The 22,581-nt window shown below is 37.8% G+C and overlaps 1 protein-coding gene across 1 annotated transcript; it reads right to left on the reverse strand.

The window, feature by feature from the left end:
• Nucleotides 1-457: 457 nt before the first annotated feature.
• On the reverse strand, nucleotides 458-22,574 carry CCDC34 (coiled-coil domain containing 34). Its single transcript, XM_040557395.1, has 6 exons — nucleotides 22,379-22,574; nucleotides 18,965-19,100; nucleotides 17,593-17,700; nucleotides 3,541-3,699; nucleotides 2,559-2,700; nucleotides 458-915 (listed from the first exon to the last, which is right to left on the reverse strand). Exons 1-6 carry the CDS (start codon nucleotides 22,513-22,515, stop codon nucleotides 701-703), a joined length of 897 nt encoding a protein of 298 aa, XP_040413329.1. The 5' UTR covers nucleotides 22,516-22,574; the 3' UTR covers nucleotides 458-700.
• Nucleotides 22,575-22,581: the final 7 nt, after the last annotated feature.

The following is a 22,581-nucleotide window of genomic DNA, read 5'->3' on the forward strand; positions in this document are numbered from 1 at the left end:
ACAAGGGCCTGCAAGTATAAGGCTTCTTCCAGCTGTCTTGAGAAGTGTCTCACAGACCTTCTTCCTGATCAGGTGGTCTGCAGGAGATGCCCATTGCAGCATTGCTCACCTTGGTCGCCCTTTAATGCAAACTCATAAGGTCTCATCTGGCTAATCATCAGTCCTCAGGTAAAACTTCATGCATTGCTGCTGTGCTCTCCTCCTTGTACTGTTCCAGACTTTCCTTCCTAAAGAGCCTGTATCCATCCACTGCAGTGTTCCATCGATGTAAGACATCCGACTACGTCTCTGTAATCCCAAAGCCATCATAGCCCTGCAGCTGCAGACAGGCCTCGAGTTTCTCCCCCATTAAGCCAAGAATTGTTTTAAAGTCTGTTATAACCACCATCTTTAAAATAATCCAATAATACTGGAAACACAACCATATGCACAGAAGAACTCTTTCAACAACAAAAAATGAAGAAAGCAACCAACAATCCTGTATATTTTATTGGTATTGAGGTACAATCCCATTATAATTAGCTAAATATGACTTCTTAAAAAAAATCAACATGTAAGAGCCACTGAATAACAAGGTTATTGGTCAGTTACCTATAAATACAAAACAGGTTCTCAAAAAAACATGAACACATTTGTACATGTAACTTGATATTTATGCCCCAGTTTACTCAAGCTCGTAAGAATGATTTTGCTTTCCATACTATAACTGCTTTCTATGCAAGGAGCCAACATGAAGGTTGTTCTTGGGCTTATAAATTACTACAGATGAAGACTTATGTGATTGACAAGATACAGGTCTCTTACTATTCTTCATGGTAAGAACATTGTCTTCCTTTGGAGGAGGTACATGTACTGGTTTCCACGGAATGGGGTTGCAATATGCTGGAGTTGGATATGAATTTCCATCAGGGCGCCCTAAAACATTTAGAAAATATATATAACTAAAAAGGAATATTTACACTACAAGCTTTATAATGCCAGCAGTTATAAAAATTATCTTGACTAACAAAGACACAACCGCATCTTAAAAGGTACATCACGTAATTCAAATGATTCAAAGAGATAAATCTTCCACCTTTCTTTTACTGGCATATTTCTCATCTGTGTTTAAAAAAAAAAAAAAAAACAACAACAAACCCACAGGTCAAATTCTATGCAACATTCAGAATGCTCAGTCTTTTGTATACTTAAAAGATGTGAATGTAAAAAAATTGGCTACTTTGTATTATTTCAAAGCAGTTATAAATATTACTTCCTGTCACCAGGTATGTAAAATTCACATATTTTTCCATGTTTGCTGAACTACTATTTTTCATTTTACTGAGGAGAAAAATATGTTGGTTTTCCATAATTACATTAATTACCTGCAGTTATTAACCTAGGGGCCTGTAAAGCAGTATCAGAAAGCCTAAAATGTAACAGACAGAACATATTGCTCTATCAGTCACGCTTGTCTGTAGTGAAATTCCAGTGCACTATTAGGTTGTTGGGTAAAACAAAGTCTATAATGTATTGTGTTGTGTGAACACAATTGAGTATGGATTTTACTTTTTTTTTCATCAATTTAACAAATGATTGCAGCTGTCAGGAACTAATGAGGTTCCAAAACAAACCATGAAAGCAAAGCGTATCACCACCTATAAAAAGATGTGAGCACAAGAGCAACTGGTTGTTCATCTGCTACATACATTTCCTTAAGCATTCAAAGTCTGGGATTTAGGTCCTGGAATATTTTCTGTTATAAATTCAAATAACAATGATTTTAATTCTACACAAAAAGAAAGATGAAAGCATAGATTTTTCTTGTGTTTGTTTTTAAAGGAAATTTAATTAAGCACTCAAATGTAATGTGCAATAGTATTTCTTACTGCTCTTCAGCCTTTGTACCACATGGGATTGCAAAAAGAAAAGACAAAAATCAAGTGAGGCTCTCAAAACTCCATACCAACTATCAGCAGTATTCTCTTTAACACTTCCCTTTAAAAGTAAAACAAGAATAGGACCACAGACCCAAGAAGGTGTGATACAATTGCAACGCTAAATGGAAAGCAAACAGTAGCTAAGAACAGAGGATGATTCAGTGTCTTCTTTTTCAGACAGGACTTCTGCCAGGCTTCTGTTAATTTTTGCATCTCAAAAATCTCCTCGTTTCAAACACAGACTGTGGTGCAATAAGAAGGCACACAGCTCCTCTAACACAAACATTGACTTTACAAGGATGCTAACATAGCTGATACGCTTCACAGGAACCAGTAATTGGCTTTGGTGATTCTTATGCCTGATAAGGAACACAATGAGATCAAAATCGATTATAATTTGGTATACAACATTATTGTCTTCTCAAGTAACATTCTTTTCCTCCAATAAATGGCTATGAAAAACGTACTAATGTCTGACTGTAAAAGCTTCTCTAACTTACACCATATGGAATATTCATTCCTATGTGTCAAAACTATGTATTAGATGAAATTCTTAAACAGGCTTCATTTTACATTGAAAGATTAGAGGGAAGGAACCACAAACCTAAGCCACTACATATGTGTAGCAGGAATACAAACCTGTAGATTTCCTATGTGGTAAGCCATAACCATTTAAAACAGGGCGTGGTTTATTTCTAGCATTATGTAGCCATTCCTGAAAGATCTTTTCTGATCTCTCTCTCTTCTCCTGCAGCTCAGCTTCCCTTTCTTTTTCTTTTTCCTGAAAGTGAAATAAAAAAAAAACAACTAAGATGCCTACTGACAAAGCCCTGTACAATATACAAAAAATGGCAAATAAAATCTTTGCAGATTCCCAGACTGCTGAATATATTTCAATTATGTTTTCATATATGAAGACATTTTCCTGAAAATAGAAAAGTCACATTTTTTTCCTTTAAGTCTGAAAAAACACACAATCACATCCTCACCACCACCACCCCCTCTATATTAATTTGGGGGCAGGGGGAAGCTTGCAAAACTCTTTTGGAAGACCAATACAATTTTGCATGATTTCTGAAAATGCAGCTTTCTTATAATTTGGTCTAGGACCTCGAAGACGCTTACAACAAGTAAAAGGTCTTATGAAGCTCCTATAAAAATAAATAGCTGATTATTAAATATGAAGTAACACTAAAATTAGGGCTCCTAGCATCAGATTGGTACAGACAGATAGAAGGGAACATTTTTTTAGTTTGAAATACGTGCAAGTATAATGACCAAGATAATAGCGGTACTGGAATAAAAATGCCCAAAATGCTGCTTATTTTCTGCCTCGGCTGAGTAATGAAGACATACTCTGTGGTTTGTATTTCCATTTCCTATATCACACATCATGACTGCAGTGAATTTGTTTGGCTTTGCAACAAAGACTATTAACAAATGTGTTTAATATGCATCATGCTTTGCTGGCCATACCTCAATGTCTTCACTGCACTAAAAATATAACTTTTGAAACTGTTCTTAACATACAACACTCCATCCGATAAATTCCAATCAATTTAATCAACCAATATATTTAACGTGTTAGGTAAACCCACCCAAATAAATAAATAAAAAATACCTTCTCTCTCTTCTTCTTTTCTGACTCTTCAGCTCTCTTCTTCTTTAACCATTCTTTATACTTTACTTCAGCCTTTTCTTGTAGCTGCATTTTTTCTAGTTCCCTTGTGGCTTTTTCTGCCATTTCTTTGCTCTGCTTTCGTTCTCTTTCCCTTCTTTCCTACATGAAACAGATAAAAGAAACAGAATAAAAAATTTCAATATATTTCAATGGGTAATTATTTTGATGAATAGTTTATTATATAATTACAAATAAAATTATCATAAACCTTGAAAAAAATCTTATTGCAATCTATGAAAACAGAACCTATTCATCACTAGCTGCAGATAAAATAGTTTTAAACATATAAACTTGTCATAAAACATGATAAAAATTGACTTTCTGGACTCCCTATGCTGTTATGTTTACTATTCTGTTTTGTTTCTTCAAACATCTTTTAAAAAATTTCAAACACTTCTCAGTATTTCTGGGAAAGAAATATATGTTGTAATTCTTGACAAACATGTTTTAGTTTTAGATGAAGAAATCCACTTTTCAGTGAACCTAGAGCAAACTCCAGTACCAAGTGGAAGTCAAACTATCCCCTTCTAAGAATAACCGAGATACTCAGATTTTCAGCACACTTAAGCATAAATGGATATGGAAAATAAGAAGTCCAAATGAGAATCCAGTTCATGTATTATATTTTCTACATTTGTGCTACTTTTTCATTTATTTGCATATGAAATTCACCTGTTCATCTACATGACCCTCTTTTTTATATGCTGAAATGGAAAATGAGAAAACACGTTCTAGGGCTGGTGAAAAGTAACAGTGTGAAATGAAATGGCTATCCTTATAATTTTTAAAATACAAAACACAGAAGTGTCATTACTTCTGCATCTTTTCAAGTGTGTGAATCTAATGGCACGCGATGTTTTGGGAACCATTCTCTAAGCTAACAAGCCCATACTGAAGGGCTCTTCTTGATCTGGAGAGAAAGGCATTTTCATCTGAAGACTAACTGTACCTCTCACTTCCCTTTCCTGCAACCTTTTTGAAATGCCTGGGATTCTGCTGGTTCAGTACTACTACTGCTGCCTAGCTTACCTAGCTCTGAAGAACCTGTGATACACACATAGGGGCAAAAATCTTTACTAGACAAGCTGTACACATGACTTGGAGGAGAGGCAAGAAGACTCAAGATAAAACATTATCCATTCTATAGAAAAGAACTGCCAAATAAAGATATTTTTCTCAAGAAATCTTTTTCATGTAAGCCTTCCTAGCCAATAAGGAGGAGAATCTGAACTATTTTGACATACTACAACAAATTTTGACTATATAAAGGACATGCAGTATAGCTGGAAATTACACCTTCTCAGAATTACTACAGTTGGCAGTATGGATGTCTAATGCCTAGAAATACAACTGCAAAGTAAAACAAACTGGATATCTTCTTCAGTGAAAAGAGGAAAAACATTTACCAAAAAAAGAAAAAAAGCAAAAAACAAACAGGCATATATACTTCCCTTCCTGTCTCACTTATAAGCACAAAAAGATAGAAAGCTAGATCTCCCTTCTTCCCCTGCTTTTCTTCCAGAAAATTCTGTTTTCTTCTGGAAAATGCAGTTATGCATAAAGAAACAATAAGCATAAAACTGGAGCTGAGGACCAGCACAATTCTCTTGGTCTGGTCTAAAGTGGACATTTGCTGGGTCAGTCCTTGTCCTTAGCAACAAAACTCGTCGGTAATCCAATAGAGCAGCACCATACAGAAGAAAAGTTAAGCTTATAATGCCCCGCAAAACACTAACTCATTTCTGCCACTTACTGGATGAGGTGCAAAAACAAGGCCAATAACATGAAAGCAATATATTTTCTCTCTAAAATGTTTGCTATTTTTATTTTAAGAATGTACTGGATAATAATATTTTCATATTTGAAGCTTCACCCACACTACATGAAATTGTCTTGATAAAGAAGTCATTTTAAGCATAACCTTAGCTTACTCTTGCCATTCATTTCCTTGTAAAGTGTCATAATGTTAAACTGCACTCTTCTTATCTAAAGGAGCCAGATTACAGAATTACTTGCATTAGCGTGTCCCTATCTGTGTTTGGCACTACTAGAAGCAATAGTACAATGTTCACATCAGCAGCTAAAGTATGCATCAACTGGTTGTTTTTTTTTGGTTTTTTTTTTTTTTTTTTTACCTTTACAAGATATGCCTTACTGACTGTACTTGCCGTAACCTCTGGGGTACATTTCTTCATTACGATGGTACATACAGGAGCCCTGTATGGTATACTCTTGTCGTATGTTCTTATCTGACAAGAAACAGTTACTTGTGCACACACTGCACTCAATTTCAAAAAACACCTGGCTACATAACTACATTTTCTCCTTGTATTTTTTTTTTCCATTTCACTTCTAATAAATTCTGGTGAACATCAGCTGAATGTGTTCTGCAGCACAGGGAAAACAGTCAGATATGAATACATGACAATTTCAATGCATACTCTGAAACATAAAACTCCACAGAACTACAAAATAATCAAAGACTTAATAACATGACTGCACAACGGGGTTTATAGAAAAGGCCTGTACATGTGATAAAATTACTGATTACAACTAAGAGCAATAAAAGAAGAACTTCATTTTGGGAAAAAAAAAAAAGAAAGAAAGAAAAAAATTGGAGATTCTGAAACATTTCTGTACTAGTAAAGAATGGAAATGATTTTTCCTAATATGAAGAAAAGTCTTTTTTGTTTAAATATGTAAAAAAGAAAAAAATCACCTGGTTTCGGCAAGTTATGTAGATCCTAAGTAACATCTGCATGAAAAACAAATAACCAAGCTTTTCCCCCTTCTTCTATAATGCATCTTATTCTCTTTTATTGAGAGCTGTTCCTCTGTCCCTTCATTACCAAATATTCCCCACATGCATCTCTCAACAACTCCTATTTTGAGACAATGACAGTCTGACACACAGCAAGCATTATGTAGATAAGAGATACATGCTAAAACAGTGAGTTAAAATCATTTGCAAAAAAAAAGGCTTACAAGGATTTCAAGTCTTTTGTTGTTTGCTAGCTTTTGTTTATCAGCACTCTACACAAAATTTGAGGACTTAATATACTGTAACATTAAATTACAAAAGTAAGGATCTTTCAAAGCAACAGCTTTTAGCTAAGACTCTTATATAACAAGCAAAAAAATAAATATAGGAGAAACTAAAAAAATGAGGCCCTTCCATACTTAAGGGATTTATACACTATCGACAATATTTAAGCAGAAAATAGGCTAAAAATCTTTCCAAAGGTTGTAATTAAAAGGGGAGGGCGGGGGAAGGGGAGTTTCTTAGATAACAAATCTTTAATCACAATACTTCAAATGAGTTCAGCAGGTTAGCAATAATCTAGGCTGTCCCAAAGTTAAATAAAGCCCTATGTAAACAATGATATGCCATGCATACTTGCATACTACCATGAAAGCCACAGCTATTGCTAAGTTTTCCTTCCAATGAGACACCCTGAAGATTGGGAGACTCCCTGTAGAATTGCAGATGTTGCAGCTGCCTAGAAATTGTTCTGCAGACAAACTAGAAACACTTCCTTTTTCTCTCCAGCACAGAACAGCTTCTCCTTCATACAGTTAGTGTACACCACATTCTCAGCTGCTTTAATAACCTGCTTCATGTCAAACTCCTGTCACCCCAGCCCTGCCAGCTTCCCTCCAGCCTCATTACTTTCCCTTATACAAGCCTATCAAAAATGCTAGGAATGTGCATATTAATGTATATGTTCTTCAATCCTCCCTTCACTCCCCTTCCACAATTGGGGGGGTGGGAGATGGATTTCATTTGTTTACGCTTGGTATTGTCAGATCAGATTTTAAAAATTCTCTTTGATCCTTTGTTGCAAACAGACATGATCTGTTCGCTAAACCACTAGGAAATTTACATGCACTTTAAAATATGATTACACATATTACATAAATTAAGGTATTGATTGTAAAACATCCAATTACTCATTGCAAGAAAGGCTTGTTCTCCCACCACCCCACCCAGGCACATTATTAAGGAGAAAGGATACAAATCTGGCCTGCAGGTTCACTGCTCTGGGCTGTGATCCTATCGAGCCTACGAACGTAATAAAGACTGGGCTAGGTCAGTACCTGGAAATCTGCCACCCAAAACAAATCCAGCCATCACACAAAGCAGGATGGGTGACTCAGTGGGCAGCACGTGTCTCACCAAGTCAGTACCAAACCAATGTCTCATCGGCAGAACTATCAACCTCCTAAGAAAAATCACATCTACATATATGCTGAGAACTGTCAAAGGAATTTAAAATTTGAAGAAGCATCACACTTTATTTACTATATCTGCCTTCTGTCAGGAAGAATTTCCCAGGCAGAAAATACCCCAATTAGCACTGCAACAGAGACAACATATCCAACTGGAAGACAATCAATAAAACATACATTCCTGTACTTTTGTATTAACAATTAAATGAGAGGCTGAAGAGAGGGACAAGTGCAGAGCTGCTATGTGTTCCGCATTTTCTATGCAGTGTCATGACAGGAGAGTTGGAACTAGATGATCTTTCAAGGTCCCTTCCAACCCAAACTATTCTGTGATTCTACAAACAGAAATATTTCCAGAAATTAGTGTTTTGTTTTGTACGTCCAAGATACTTCTCACAGCAATCGTTTCCTACTTCCCACGCTGCAGAATGTAACAACGTTTTTCTTTTTGGACATTTTTCTATTTCAGAGCTGTTTGCTCTGACATCTTAGCTTCCATATTCTACCATAATTTTATACTGACAGAGGAATATAGGAACCAACAACAGAACATACATCCAAATTTCCTCATTTATCCTCACAGCAATCCAGAATGTCAGGCACATTTAACAATCTCGGAAACATGGGTCATTCAGCCAACTGTTGTTATCTTTTTAATTTAACACAGCTAAATTTTCCACAGCTCAATCACCAACCCTGGCTCATAAAAATGCCTCTATAACCTCTATAATTTGGTGGCCTTCTGTGATGGGGTTACAGCATTGTGGTGATAGGGAAGAACAACTGGTGTAATCTACCTGGACATGCGCAAAGCATTTGACACTGTCCCAAATGATATCCTTGTCTCTAAATTGGATTGGATGGATGGACCACTCCATGGGTAAGGGATTGCCTGGATGGTTGCACTCAAAGAGTTCCACGAGTTCTACAGCTCAATGTCCAGGTGGAGACCAGTGATGAGTGGTGTTCCACAGGGGTCAGTATTGGGACCAACACTTGTTTAACAACTTTGTTGGCGACACGGACAGCAGGACTGAGCGCACCCTCAGCAAGGCTACCGATGACACCACGCTGTGTGCCGCAGTCGACACGCTGAAGGGAAGGGCTGCCATCCAGAGGGACAGCCCTGAGAGGTGGGCCTGTGCGAAACTCGTGAAGTTCAACAAGATCAAGTGTAAGGTCCTGCACCTGGACTGGGGCAATCCCAAGCACAAATACAGGCTGGGCAGACAATGGACTGAGAGCAGCTCTGACGAAAAGGACTTGGGGGTGTTGGTTGACGAGAAGCTCAACATGACTTGGCAATGTGCACCTGCACCCCAGAAAGCCAACCATATCCTGGGCTCCATCAAAAGAAGCATGACGAACAGGTAGAGGGAGGTGGTTCTCCTCCAGGAGTACTGCGTTCAGCTCTGGAGACCCCAGTACAAGGACATGGACCTATTACAGCAAGTCCAGAGGAAGGCCACGAGGATGATCAAAGGGATGGAGCACATCTCCTATGAAGACAGGCAGAGGGAGTTGGGCTTTTTCAGCCTGGAGAAGAAATGGCACTGGGGAGACCAAACAGAAGTCTTCCAGTACCAAAATGGGGGGGAGGGAGGGGTGGGGCATGGCTACAAGAAAGCTGGAGAAGAACTCTTTATTAAGGAATGTATCAAACAGACAAGGACTAATGGTTTTCAACTGAAAGAGGGAAAATTTAGATTAGATAATAAGGAGGAAATTCTTCACTCAGAGGGTGATGAGGCACTGGAAGAGGCTGCCCAGAGAAGCTGCGGATGTCCCATCCCTGGAGGTGTTCAAGGCCAGGTTGGATGGGGCTTTGAGCAACCTGGTCTGGTGGGAAGTGTCCCTGGCCGTGGCAGAGGATTGGAATTAGACGGGCTTTAAGGTCCCTTCTCACCCAAAATGCTCTATAATTCTTTTTGTCTTTGGTCCATGAACACTCAAAGGGTCTTCGGAATAATGCAGACTCCGTGAAAACTGCTGCAAAACATGAGCACTCTTACTTTAATCATCTGCCACCCTCAATTTATTCTCCACAAGTCTACCGCAAACTCATTTTAACACTAAACATGAGAAATTAGTTCATTCTACTACAGAAATCTAAAAGTAAGTCTGACACAAATAAGATCTAGGTACAACCTAAAATTATATCAATGGCATTGGCCTGGCACAGGCTCACAGAAAAGATCTGTGTAAAGAAACATTGACCTGATGCTTTAAAAAAAAAATGAAAAAATTACATATTCATTGAATGGAAGCAAGAGAGAAGGAGTGAGAATTACTTTTCAGTTCTAAAGTAATGCTCAAGCTGCTGAACAACCTGTATTCTATATTAGCAATAGTGAGATAAAGTATGCATTAAACAAGAAGTCTTTGGAGTAAGAGTTGGAATCTAAGTCTCTCTTCTGGGAGAAATCATGCAGTACCCCAAGAAAGGGAATTCTGCTCTAAGAACATTGTCATTCATTATTTCATAGCATGACGGTTCTAGCTTTCATATTTCTTACTGCTTCATCCTTCTTATAAAGACTGTCAGCCAATAGAAAAGTAAGTTATAAAAACATGTATTTTTCATTGAAAAAGCAACAGCAGAGAGTTTTCCCACCCTGTACCTTTCTTTCCTTTAAAATGCTGTTTCTCAGCAAGCAATGGGGGCTTACTGAAAGAAATGAAAAAGGAACAAAAAATTGAGCAGCAGAATTCTAAGGGTAACATCTGCTTTGCTCATATTTAGTTTTAAGAAAAAAATAAAAAGCAATGCCGTATTCTCTATTCAGTGACACAAAGCATTTGAGATGCTACAGTCAAATTAATGTGGGTATTAGTATATATAGACTTTTTTTCCAATGCGAAGTGTGCAGTTTTACTCCTTGTGCTCTCACAACTTTTCTGGATATCACATTAGTATAGCATAACGTATTTTACGTAAGTTAAAGAATGAAGACAAAGATGCTAACAATACGAGTTTCAGAATTACAGCTGTTTTGGGATGCAAGCATTCTGCTTTTGAGATTTCTGTTATCGTTACAAATGTGTACTAGATAAACGCACTGGTTTTGTCTGGGACAGAGTAAATTTTCTTCATAGTAGGTTATATGGCCCTACGTTTTAGATTTGTGACCAAAACAGTGTTGATAACACACCAATGTTTTAGCTATTGCTGAGCAATGTTAAGGCCTTCTTGTTTCTCATGCTGCAAGTAGGCTGGTGGTCCACAAGAAGCTGGGAGCAGACAAAGCTAGGACAGCTCACCCAAGCTGACCAAAGGGATATCCCATACCATATGATGTTATACTCAGCAACAAAAGCTGAGGGAAAGAAAGAGGAAGGGGAGAACATTTGGAGTTAGAGCATTTGTCTTCTGAAGTACCTATTAGGCATGATGAAGCCCTGCTTTCTGGGACATGGCTAAATGTCTGCCTGACAGTGGGAAGTAGTGAATCAACTCCTTATTTTGTTTTGCTTGCATATGCGTCTTTTGCTTTACCTGTTAAATTGTCTTTACCTCAGTTCACAAGTTTTCTCAGTTTCACCCTCTCGGCACAATGGGGACTCTCTTCCACATCCTGCCATTAGGAGGGTGGGTGAGTGGGTGGAGGGAAGAAGAATTAAGTTAGAGAACAGCTGCATGGTGCTTAGCCACTTACCAGAGCTAACCAACAACAACATATAATGTGAGTATTTATATGTACACTATGTATATACATTAATCAAATCCTCTAGATATTTCTAGGTTTATATTCTATTGGTATTCTAAGAGTGAAGTCACTTTGCAGTTAATAAAGGTGGATTTAACAGGACATGAAAATATTAAATAGAATGTAGAGGGTGAAGTGCACTGCATCAATGTTAATTTTTTAAATGCTTAATCAAAAAACTGTTGTCATAATCCCTTACTTTTAATCCTGATATTTTAATCAGCATTAATTCATTAGAGGTTCTTTTATGAGAATGTTCTAGAAAACTAAATGGTTATATCATTTCATAAACGTTTCACAGTTCAAGCATCCATAATGCATTTCTCAAAGCCTCTGGTACTTTGAGTTGATGGCAATTAATCAGTAAATCAGCAATTAAATGTAGCTAATTATGTACCTAATTTAAGCGTTCAATCCCACAGTTGTTGAGAGGAACCAAAGAACCACATCTGTGGATCAACAGTTATGTAAAACAGAAAAAAGAAATAAAAAAAAAACCCCTTCCTACTGTCAACAACAAGCTTTCTATTCTATAGCAAAACAATAGAGAGTAGCTCATGGATAAAACTGGGGTTCTTCTGACATAGTCTTGTAAACACAGCACTCTTGACAAGTGGACAAGTCTTAAACCCAGATTATCAAAAACCAGAGAGGCAGGGGCTGTGTCACTGTTTACATGAAGATAACATAACAACACATCGTGTGAGACATCTATAATTAAAACCATCCTCAGGTCTTTCCAGAAATACCAGGAAGAGGACACGGAGTAAGGAAGAAAGGGAGTCTGGAAGACAAAGGTTTTTTAAACTCAAGAGTTCTGTGTACTGCTCCTCGTTCATGCAAGATGAGGTTGTGGGAAAAAGGCTACATACGTTTTGAATTCAGAAATTCCAGGGCAGATAAGGGAAAAGAGGAAACAAAACAAAACATACAAACAAACAAAAACCACTAAACTGGCTTCAGACAGCAGCTTACGTATTTTCCAAAATAGAAGAGAAGCTTTTCACTAGCATCTCCAAACTTCCACTGAGTAGAACATAGGGAGTAATGAGGCAGTAGAACCAGTGTCTGGTCACACTGTGAAGGAACTTGGAATTGAACCATTTTGGACAAATTCTGAATAGTGGTGATCTTCAAAGGAAACACTACAAAAGAAAGCATGAATGAGTGATCAGGTCTGAACACCTATGACCTCACTCATGACATTTTTGTTGCTCATTTTATACTAAGTCAGTTTTGTAATTACATGTTCATCCATCAAAATTCAGATAAGAAAGAAAAAACCCTTGGAAGGAATCACAGATGGAAATCCCAAATATTTTGAAGACATTAAAGCAGTACTTTTTATCTTCCTCCTTAAACTGTTATTTACCCAAGTCTGCAAATCATTTAAGCATCACCTACAGTCACAAAACTATAGCTCTTATTTGTCAAGCAAGAACGCATTTGACAAGATACAAGTTACAAAGATGCTGTTACGGAGAGGAGATTTTAAAAATGTATCACATGTGTGGGTCTCCCAGTCCCAATGATTCAAAGATACAGGCTTGCTTTTTTAACCTTACTCAGTGGTGGTAAACAATGATTGAAGTTAACTGATCTGTTCATTGTCTACAGGGAGTCAGTCAGCATATAAACATGAACTGACAGACTTCAAGGGTCTCAATTTTTATTTTTTTAATTACAAGTTCTAGCAATTCTTTACCTCTTAAAAAAAAAAAAAGCCGTTAGCTTCATTCCACTAGGAAAGGGCCCTCTGAGAACTTTTATCTTTCTGTTTGTCACTAGTACAGGAAAACAGAGTGCTGAGTATTAGCTCAGAATGTTTCCACAAGCTGCTTGGATTTAGTGCTTACACATCATATCAGCACATTAAATGACATAGTAACATGAAATACACCCAGCTTTTGCAAAAACATTTAGCTACAAAAAGCAACGTAGACAACACAGACAAGAAAGAGCGACATATAAATGGATCTTCAAAATCTGTCCAATACCGAGTCTGCTGTTGTAGAGATTTTCAAAGGTTTACTTTTATATATTTTAAAAGTACAACTTCAGTCCTGATTACTTCCACTTTTAAAATTCTTGAATTTAAACAGAAGAATCGCATATTTTCAAAGAAACTGGAAGAATGTGATCAATCAGTGAAATGAGGTAATTTCCTTCAAGGACTGTGAGATAATAAAGAACGATTAGAAGGACATTTACAGGCTTTCAAGATTGTACTGATAAAATTGAAAATGACAGAGGAAAAACAGCTTTCCTATTGTTGTAAAAAGTGGGTGAGTGAGTTCTCTACGGTTCTAGACTTATACACATCTAGGGAGTATATAACAACAAAAGCAGTGACTGACTTTAAAGTAGGACCATAAGCAAGTTGTTGGTACAATCATCACAGATTTGAACTGCTTTAGGAGCTAATACAATTACATAAATATATACCTACCACATCGCAGCTTAAAATGAGCTGAAGTTTTAAATTACTTCACAAAAATACATCTTTGTACTCAAAACCTAGTAAAATTTATGTATGGCACAAGGAATTACAAGCTCTGTAAGCATGGCTGCACTGTTTCAATCCAAAATAAACTATGCATATATAGGTCAATTTTACCTCTTAACAACTTTATTCCACATAATGTTAACAGATTTACCCAAGTGTGGTTACTGAATGTAGAACAAAAATAGCAATAAAAAATACAACAACGAAAAGTGCCAGAATGAACAGACATGGAGAAAATAAGCTTTCACAAGCACTAATTCTAACCCGAAGAAATGAGACAGTAGGCAGCTTTCAATACCTATTCAAGATTTAGATCAGTGATGAGATGGGGGAATCAAGGATGTCAATTTCTTTCTTTTTAAGCTTCACAGTTCAACTATGAGTTGCCTACACAGAGCTCCTTACAAACTGGAGCCTAAATACAGCAATTAGCAATCAAGCAATCATTTTAACATGCCAGAAACATTAAGACAGACTCTAACGGCTTTGCTGATCTAAGTTTAGTTCTGAATACCACTCAAATCCCTGTCAAAATAAGGCTTCTTTAATAATGAAAAAATGACATTGAACAACTTCACTTGCCCAGCATTTATAATCATGCACACCTCATTTTTATCCATAAATCTAACAGTAACAGAGAAAGAAGTTTTAGTAATACGTACAAAATCCTGTTGGTTTCATTCAAATTTTCTTCTGGATTCAAAACTATGTCTGGAGATACTTTTAGAGTTAAAATATTTTGACCAGTATTCCTCTGACTTGTTACAAGATAGAGCTCTATTACAGCTAAAACAGAACAAGTCAGACAGACAATTTACTGTCTGCCCACAAATGACTCAACCTTAGGAGACAGAGAATGTAAGACTATTTTTGTCCACCAGAGATGTAGTATCTTAATGAAAACTGAAAAGGCATTAGTAGAACCAGGATAGCACCTGACAGCTTATTTTATTAAGCTTTTACTTCCTGGTAAATTGCAAAATTTTGTTATATTTGCATACATATTTCACAGCTTAAGATGTTCTTTGATAGTTCATATTTCAAAATATCAGTTCTAGTTCACTTTCATCCTTTAAAATCACAAAAGCTATTTACATAGAAGTTTATTAAATGCTGATGACACTTTATTTTCAAAAATAATTTATGCAAAATGACTGGAAGCGTATGAAAACTTCACATCACAAGTTTTTAAATAGATATTAAACAAACTAAACAAAACAACAAAAAAAAAAACAGCAACTACCAGTAGATGAAATTGATCCTCGAGTGTTGCTTCCTAGCCTGACACGACCTGAAAAGTCTGTCAGATCACAACTTACTTCGCCACAAAACAAAATGCAAGAAATCCGACTTGATAGACAGAAAAAGAACAGAATGCTTCTATGCAAATACAGTTATTCTAATTCTGGCATAAACATCCCTCACATTCACAGTACACAGACTTTTCCAGCAGTATCCTGCAGCTGCCCAAAGATTTTGTGCTCAACATGAAGGAAAAAGTTTCATGTATGTTCAACCATCCTGTACTTCCTTCCTCTGTATAGTATTCAGCAATGGGGAAGGATTATAGGTTTGCAGAGATCATAAAGGTAACATCCCTGAAAGGACTGCCTCCTGTAGAATAAAGCGTTTTCTGCAATTTACACACAAGGATGAGAATCAGGAAGATATGAAAAGGATGAGTGCTTAATGCTTAACTCAGTGAAGAATACTGTGAATTTTGCCCTCAGGAAGGAGCACTTTTTCATGCCTGTAGAAGGAAATAAAGAGAGCTTTCCCAAATACAATACACACATGCATTCCTCAAGAAAATCATAGCAAGTATTCATGAATCCAACCTTAAACTTCACATGAAATCTTCATGCAATTTTAAACGCATTCTTAGCCACTGAATTGACATGCTTATCCTTCAGTCTGTGTTCAGATCCCCACGTAATCTTGCGGAAACCTGAAGTGGTGAGGACTATGTAACACACATGTTAATATTCTCAAGACAGCTAAGCCTTTAAGTTCAGTTTGTTCTTGATTTGAGTGCAGTTTACAGAAAAGACTAGCCAATGAATCATCTGATTTAAATGAAAATCAGATTACTTTTGGTAAGTGCTTGGGACATGGCCTAAGGATGACCTTATTCTTCCAAAACATAACATGTACAAGTCCAGACACAAATATGTTTTTTTTTTGTTTTTTTTTCCCCACTGTCCCCTGGGCTGATGTGCCATCAAAAAGATCTCCTACTCCCATGGACAACAGAAAGGAAGAAGTTCATCAGTAAACCCACAAAATTTCAAGGAGGACCCAAATAGCTAGAGATTTACAGGAGTTGACTAAGATAGACAGACTCAGAGAGAATTTTGACTGTTTTGAACTCTGAAGTGAAAAATTTTAACAGGCAACCCAAACTTGTTCAAGCCAATGAATAGTTACAGACAGCTGTAATTTGTGTTTTAGAAGAGGAAAATTGCATTGTTCTTGCTGAATAATACATCCTTTACTTTTTGCTGTGTACTTCAATAAGGACAGATCATTTCTACATTATATTAAACATCTGAAGCAGGATTGTTCTGGTGCAGATTTATGCTAGTCAGCCAGTCAGCAATGAGGCTACAAGAAAATAGGTTAGATCCGAACACAGGTTATTTTAGTGGCTCTAGACTGAACCTGAAGGTGGAGAGACAAATGTATTAGGCCTGGATATCTAGCCCATGTAGTGCTATTGTGTTATTTTTAATCAATTTTCATCTGATTTTATTGAGAAACAGAAGTACGAAACAGTAAGTAACTGGTATTGCTACAGACCATAAGACAGTGAACAAATATGTCCATGAATTACCAGGGGCTGAACAAGACCAAATCTCTCAAGCTTTTCCATTGTTGCCACTCAGTGCACACACTGTTTGTGGCACACAGAGCTGTATATTGCCCTGTAGAGATCGGGATTCTGTCTGCTTCTGACACTGGATGTGGGCATCCTCTCTAGAGAACTGAAAAAGATTTCTTGATCCCACTCAGAAATGACTTTTTGCATGAAGGAACTCCCAACTGCTAGCTGTGGTCTACTGAGAATTTCCTGAATCTGGCCCCACACCTCAATTATCCCTCTAAACTCTACTGTACTATTTGCCTGTCCACAATGGTACTTAACTAAACCCCTTTTCTGGCTCCACTTGGTGTACAAAACATTGCAGTTAAGTTGTACGCTTCACCCAATATGCTTGGACATTGAACCTAGGAAGTCAGAAAGACTAGGGTATACCCTAGACCAGAATCCCAGCTATCATTAGCAGAAGTCTACTGCACAAGATGCAAGCCAATTGTCAGTTATCTGACTACTCAGAAAACAAATCTCTTTATACCTCATGGGAAAAAAAAGAAATCAGTCTTGGGAGAACGTTTAACTGTGTTCGTGTGGTTTTGCAATTTTCAATTAAAACAGTCATTCTTTCAGCAAACTAAAAACATGGCTGTCCAAACAGTCTAAGTAAATTTTACATAGGTTTACTTAAGCATGGCATATGCTGGAACTCTTGCAGACAAAGAGTATTTTACCTCTTCTCTTTTTTTTTGCATCCATTCCTTGTGCTTCTCTTCAGCTAGCCTTTTCCTTCTTTCACATTCTTGTTTTTGCTTCATCTTCTCAAGCTGTATATTCATTTGCTAATTAAAGAAAAAGTAGACAACTTTAATATGTCACGGCCACCTATACAAACGCGCTCAGTACCGTCAATAGTGCTGCGGTTAAAACAATGTAAGTATTAGATTTAGAAAATTTTCCTTCACTAAGATTTTGGAAAAGATGGATGACAGCCAACACCGAAACATTATGAAATACAACCAATGGAAATATATAATATTTTAGAAAATGAACTGGAAATATGTATTTTTAGCTGGGCTTTGGAAACAATTCAACATAGTAAATCACCCCTTCTTTTAAACATCCATTCAGTTAATGGGATCTCAATATGTAGTACTACAAAGAGAGACAACTACCGAACTGGAATCTAAACGGGAAAGCATGAAATGTGTGGTGAACACTAACAGATAAGAAAATATTCCTCAAGATTAACAAATTATTTTGGTGTTATGCTGACCTCTAAAACACTGTTCTATAACCTTCCAGTGGTAGGTGTTTAATAACAGCACAAGGTAACCCACATAAAAATATATTTATGTTACTTTCACTTTACACATAAAGGAAATCATAGAAAGGTTAGGATATTGCTCAAGGTCAAATGGCAAATCAGTAACTAAAGTGAAAAATGATCGAACTTTGATGTAATTATTCTAACCGCTACCCAATATTTCCAACTTGATTGTAAACAATAGTATCATTTAATCAACTGCAACTACCCATACATTAATCAAGAAAAGATATAGTGCGCTCACTTAATTCTGCCCTAACCCCAGTATTCAGGAACTGTTTGTTTGCAAGGAGGCAAAAAATGGAAGGCAGGCAGGAAAAACAGAGAAGCACAACCTGGAAAATGACACCAAACAGTTGTGTAATTACACACCAAGCACGTAATAACACTGTGCCTCATATCTAACCAAGCATTTTGGCATGCTTACGCCCAGCACACACCCTGTCGTGTTTTACTACCTACATGCATGCGTATATACCCGTGATGAAAATGAAGGTACCAATTACAGAAATGTTTTACTCTTTTAAACTTGAACCATTACCTGACAGTAGAATAAGAAAAACATTATAGAGCACCACCAATGATGTGCAATGTTTAGCAAACGAGAATATGCAGTGCATGAATCACGTAAGCATTGCCAAACATTATGGAGAGATAACAACCCTAAAATAATGGACAAAATTGACTTGTTTTTCCACAACCAAAAGTAAAAGAATTCCTGTATTTGGTGCTTGCTATTTTCTATTAGACTTGATGTCAAGCTAATCAGATGTATTCACCTCTGCAGCTCTCGCCTGTAAGCGGGCACGTAGTTCCTTCTCTTTCCCAATGAACCATTCTTCCCACGGTGAAAGACTGTCTTTCAAAGGAGACTGTTTTTTTCCTTCTGTTATTTCTGAGTCTTCAGCAGCCTTCCTGAGTTAAAAATAAGAAATGTAAAAGAATATTATCTGTAATATGTTTCATTGAAAAGTTAACCAGTGCTGCTGCCCCCCCCAAAATGACATTTCTTTGTATCGTGACAACAAAATTATTTTTTCTACTTGTCTAGTAATCTCCAGAATGGATAAACAGCATTTATTTTGTATTTCTGACCATCCCAATTACATTCTACTTACTAAATTATAACTTGCTAGTGATTTTTTTAGTTCCTGTTCCAAACTGTGAAACAGATTCAAGCATTACCTTTTATAAGCTAAAGAAAAACTAACACCAGAAACATTAAAGTGTCACCTTCCTTCTCACATACAGAGACCAAAGGAAATCAGAGATTTTACATTAACATCCAATCTTTGGTCACTGAGAGGCTCAAAGTATCAAGGGGCCTTTAGCACAAGGAAAGGATAATCAAGATTATTTTTTCTTCTTTCAAGTCCTATGGAATTGGATTAATGTTATTAAGCAACCTCAGCATTGAGAATCCAATCATTCTAACGGTTACAATTTTCCTTCTTAAAACACATTCATAGGAAAGATACACAAGAACTATGGCTTGCACATAATACTTGATGATATTATACAAAGTTAGACTTTTAGTAGGACACCTTGCATAACTCACTCATAACTTCTTTACTCATGAATAATGCAGCCATCCTAGCCTTGGGCCAGAAATATCTTTTATAATATTCTGTACGTGTACTCCCTCCTAAGAAAGAAATTATATTGGGCTCTAAGTCAACAAAAACTGATAACATGCCAGTAGATTTCTTTATAAGCTTTCCTCTATCCTACAGAATTTTTTTTTCATAACAACAAAACAATGAAATTAGACTTCACATTAGTATTTTATAGGAACGCATGTACTCTGAAAACACCTACCTACACACTTTACTACAGTGAGTAATTCTGCTTGCTTAATGCAAGCTCTGAAAGAGCCATCCAAACAAGCATATTATGTTAATGCTCCTGAAATGGATCTTTTAAGCATAACATATTTTTATTAACAGGGAAGTAATACATATTCACAAGAAGCAGCAATAATGCAAAATATTTTGTCCCAGTAATCTTTAGAATATATTTCTGTGATAGCAATCACGTGGGGGCAATGTGAAGGAGTTTTGTCCTACTGTTCTCCGTTTTTGTTATCCACATGCATGTGCCTACATGACCGCTCACTGGTCATGTTGTGGAATTCCAGGGAAACTGCTTCTTGTTGAAACTAACCCTTAAAGAGGGTCATGTTCCCTGCACAGAATCAGCCTGCAACCCTCTTTATACTGTGTTGCCACAGAGGCATAGTAGCGCGATGGAAATGACAGGCCACACGCAGACACCAAGTGGAGAAAAGCAGCACAGACCAAGCACCCCCAAGCACGGCATTGTCCAACACCTGCTGCACCCTAGGTCTTGGATGCAAAAGCAGGAAGACCAAAAATTTAACAGAGGCAGTTTTTAAACAGGCAGATATAAGGGATACAACTTAAGAATGCATAATAATGCATTTCGTTAGAAAATAACTCTCTGAGAGTTTATTAAAGATAAGGATAAAGGTATTATGCATTCAAATTCAGCAAACCGATGCAACTCTGTCCAGACTTGATGTTTTGGGCAGGGATACTTCCTGAACACATTCCTTTGCTCAGCACAATTTGCATTGTGGTACTTTGTACCAAAATAACGCTGACATACTAGGCTAACCTGGGAAAAAGCACTGACGGAAGGAATCAATTCAGAAAAACATTATTCACTATGTGTTTTCTTAGATCAATAATTAAAAAGTCCAGATTGTTAACTTTTCAAAAAAAATATTCAGAGTAATGAACAAGACCCTTGTTAAGTGCAAGTCAGAAATAACAGAAAATGGAGTTTAAACAGAGGAAAACACATGCCAAAGATGTAGAATTGGTAGGAGAAGTGTGTTCCCTCTCCTGCAGTTCTCTGCCCAAAGCTCTCAGGTTGCACCACAGCAAGGACTGGAACCCCATCCTTCCCAATGCACATCCTGGCCACCAGTCCCACTCTCTGTGGCACACTGGTTGTGTTTTGAGCCACACAAAACTTAAATTTCATGGGACTCCTTTCTGAAATGCTAGCATATTCACAGCTATGACCTTCATCAGAGTAATTAAAATGAGACTTCTTGAAGTACCACATTCTCAAGTGTGCGTATGTATTTAAATAAGTATCCTAAATCAAATGTGTTTGGTGTTAAAACGGAAGCCTGATTAACAAAACACTGTGATTATTATTTACCATACATTCACTGAAGTCCCACCATCAGACACAATACTGATCTATACTGAAAGCACAAAAATGCCTAACATCCTTTCACAAGGCCTTGTTTTCAGCTTCTACGAATATTAAATTTCCCACATTAAACCTCTGCCTCTGGCAAATTAAGAAGACAACAACAGCAAGAAGACTCTGAGAAAGTGCGTTCGGGGGGGGCGGTAGAGTCTGTGTAAGAAGTGTTTTTTATTATTATACCTTTGAGATCTTGGCAGTTACACACGGAAACTACTACGTGAATGTTTGGTAGACACTTATTACAATACAGCAGCATTATTCAGATGCGGGGTATGTATGAGTGAAATTTATATTGTGCCCACAGAATTTAATGAGGCTGTTCCAACTCAAGCCCTAACAGAGGTCTTCCTCAGTTGCATTTTACAGCTGCCAGTGAATAGTGTAGCAACAGGCCCCAAAACCGAGAGCTGTTTCAACTAGCATCTCAAGCTGCAAAGACCTCAAAGATCTCAAGCAGTTTGACCCAAGTGCTACAGAGCTTCGAGGTACGTGCACAACATTAGTGACTGGGAAGGGGCAGAAAGACAGGAGGGACCATGACCAGGCTAATAGCCTTTCTACTCTGAGACTTGTGAGTACATTTGAACATTTTTCTTGGACTTTGAGCACTTCTTTCGGGAAATGCTTGCCAGAAAGGTTCAGTGTGGTCCTTCCCTTGCCCCACCGGCACTTTTAGCTCAGTTGCCCCAAGAGGTGCAGGCAGAGCTACCCGTTTCCCACCGGGAAGGTCACATCTCAGAACGACCCAGGCACTGCCAGCTCCTCACGCTTCTTTTAAAGACAGCACGTGCCTTTGTGCCTATTTATCCCCCTGCGGAGCACAGGAGGTCCCGAGGGCAAGCAGACATGTGAGGTCTGCAGAAGGGGGTGTAATAAAGCCACGGGAAAATAAAGCCCGCACCCCGCAGCCTCCTCCCCGCCGGGCCGGGGCCCAGACGCGCGGTTACCTATGGCCCGCCCGGCCGCAGGGGGACGGGGCCGCCGCCGCCCCTGCCCCTTCCTCTTCCTCCTCCTCCTCCTCCTCGCCGCCGCTGCTCATGCCGCCGGCAAGCACCTGAGGGAGGTGGCAGCGGTTAACTGCCATTAACGGCCACCAACTTCCCCCCGCCCAGCTCCCGGCGGCCCCCGCGGCGCCGCCATGGCGACCGCG

Source organism: Cygnus olor, chromosome 5 (assembly GCF_009769625.2).
Source record: "Cygnus olor isolate bCygOlo1 chromosome 5, bCygOlo1.pri.v2, whole genome shotgun sequence".
Lineage (NCBI taxonomy): Eukaryota > Metazoa > Chordata > Aves > Anseriformes > Anatidae > Cygnus > Cygnus olor.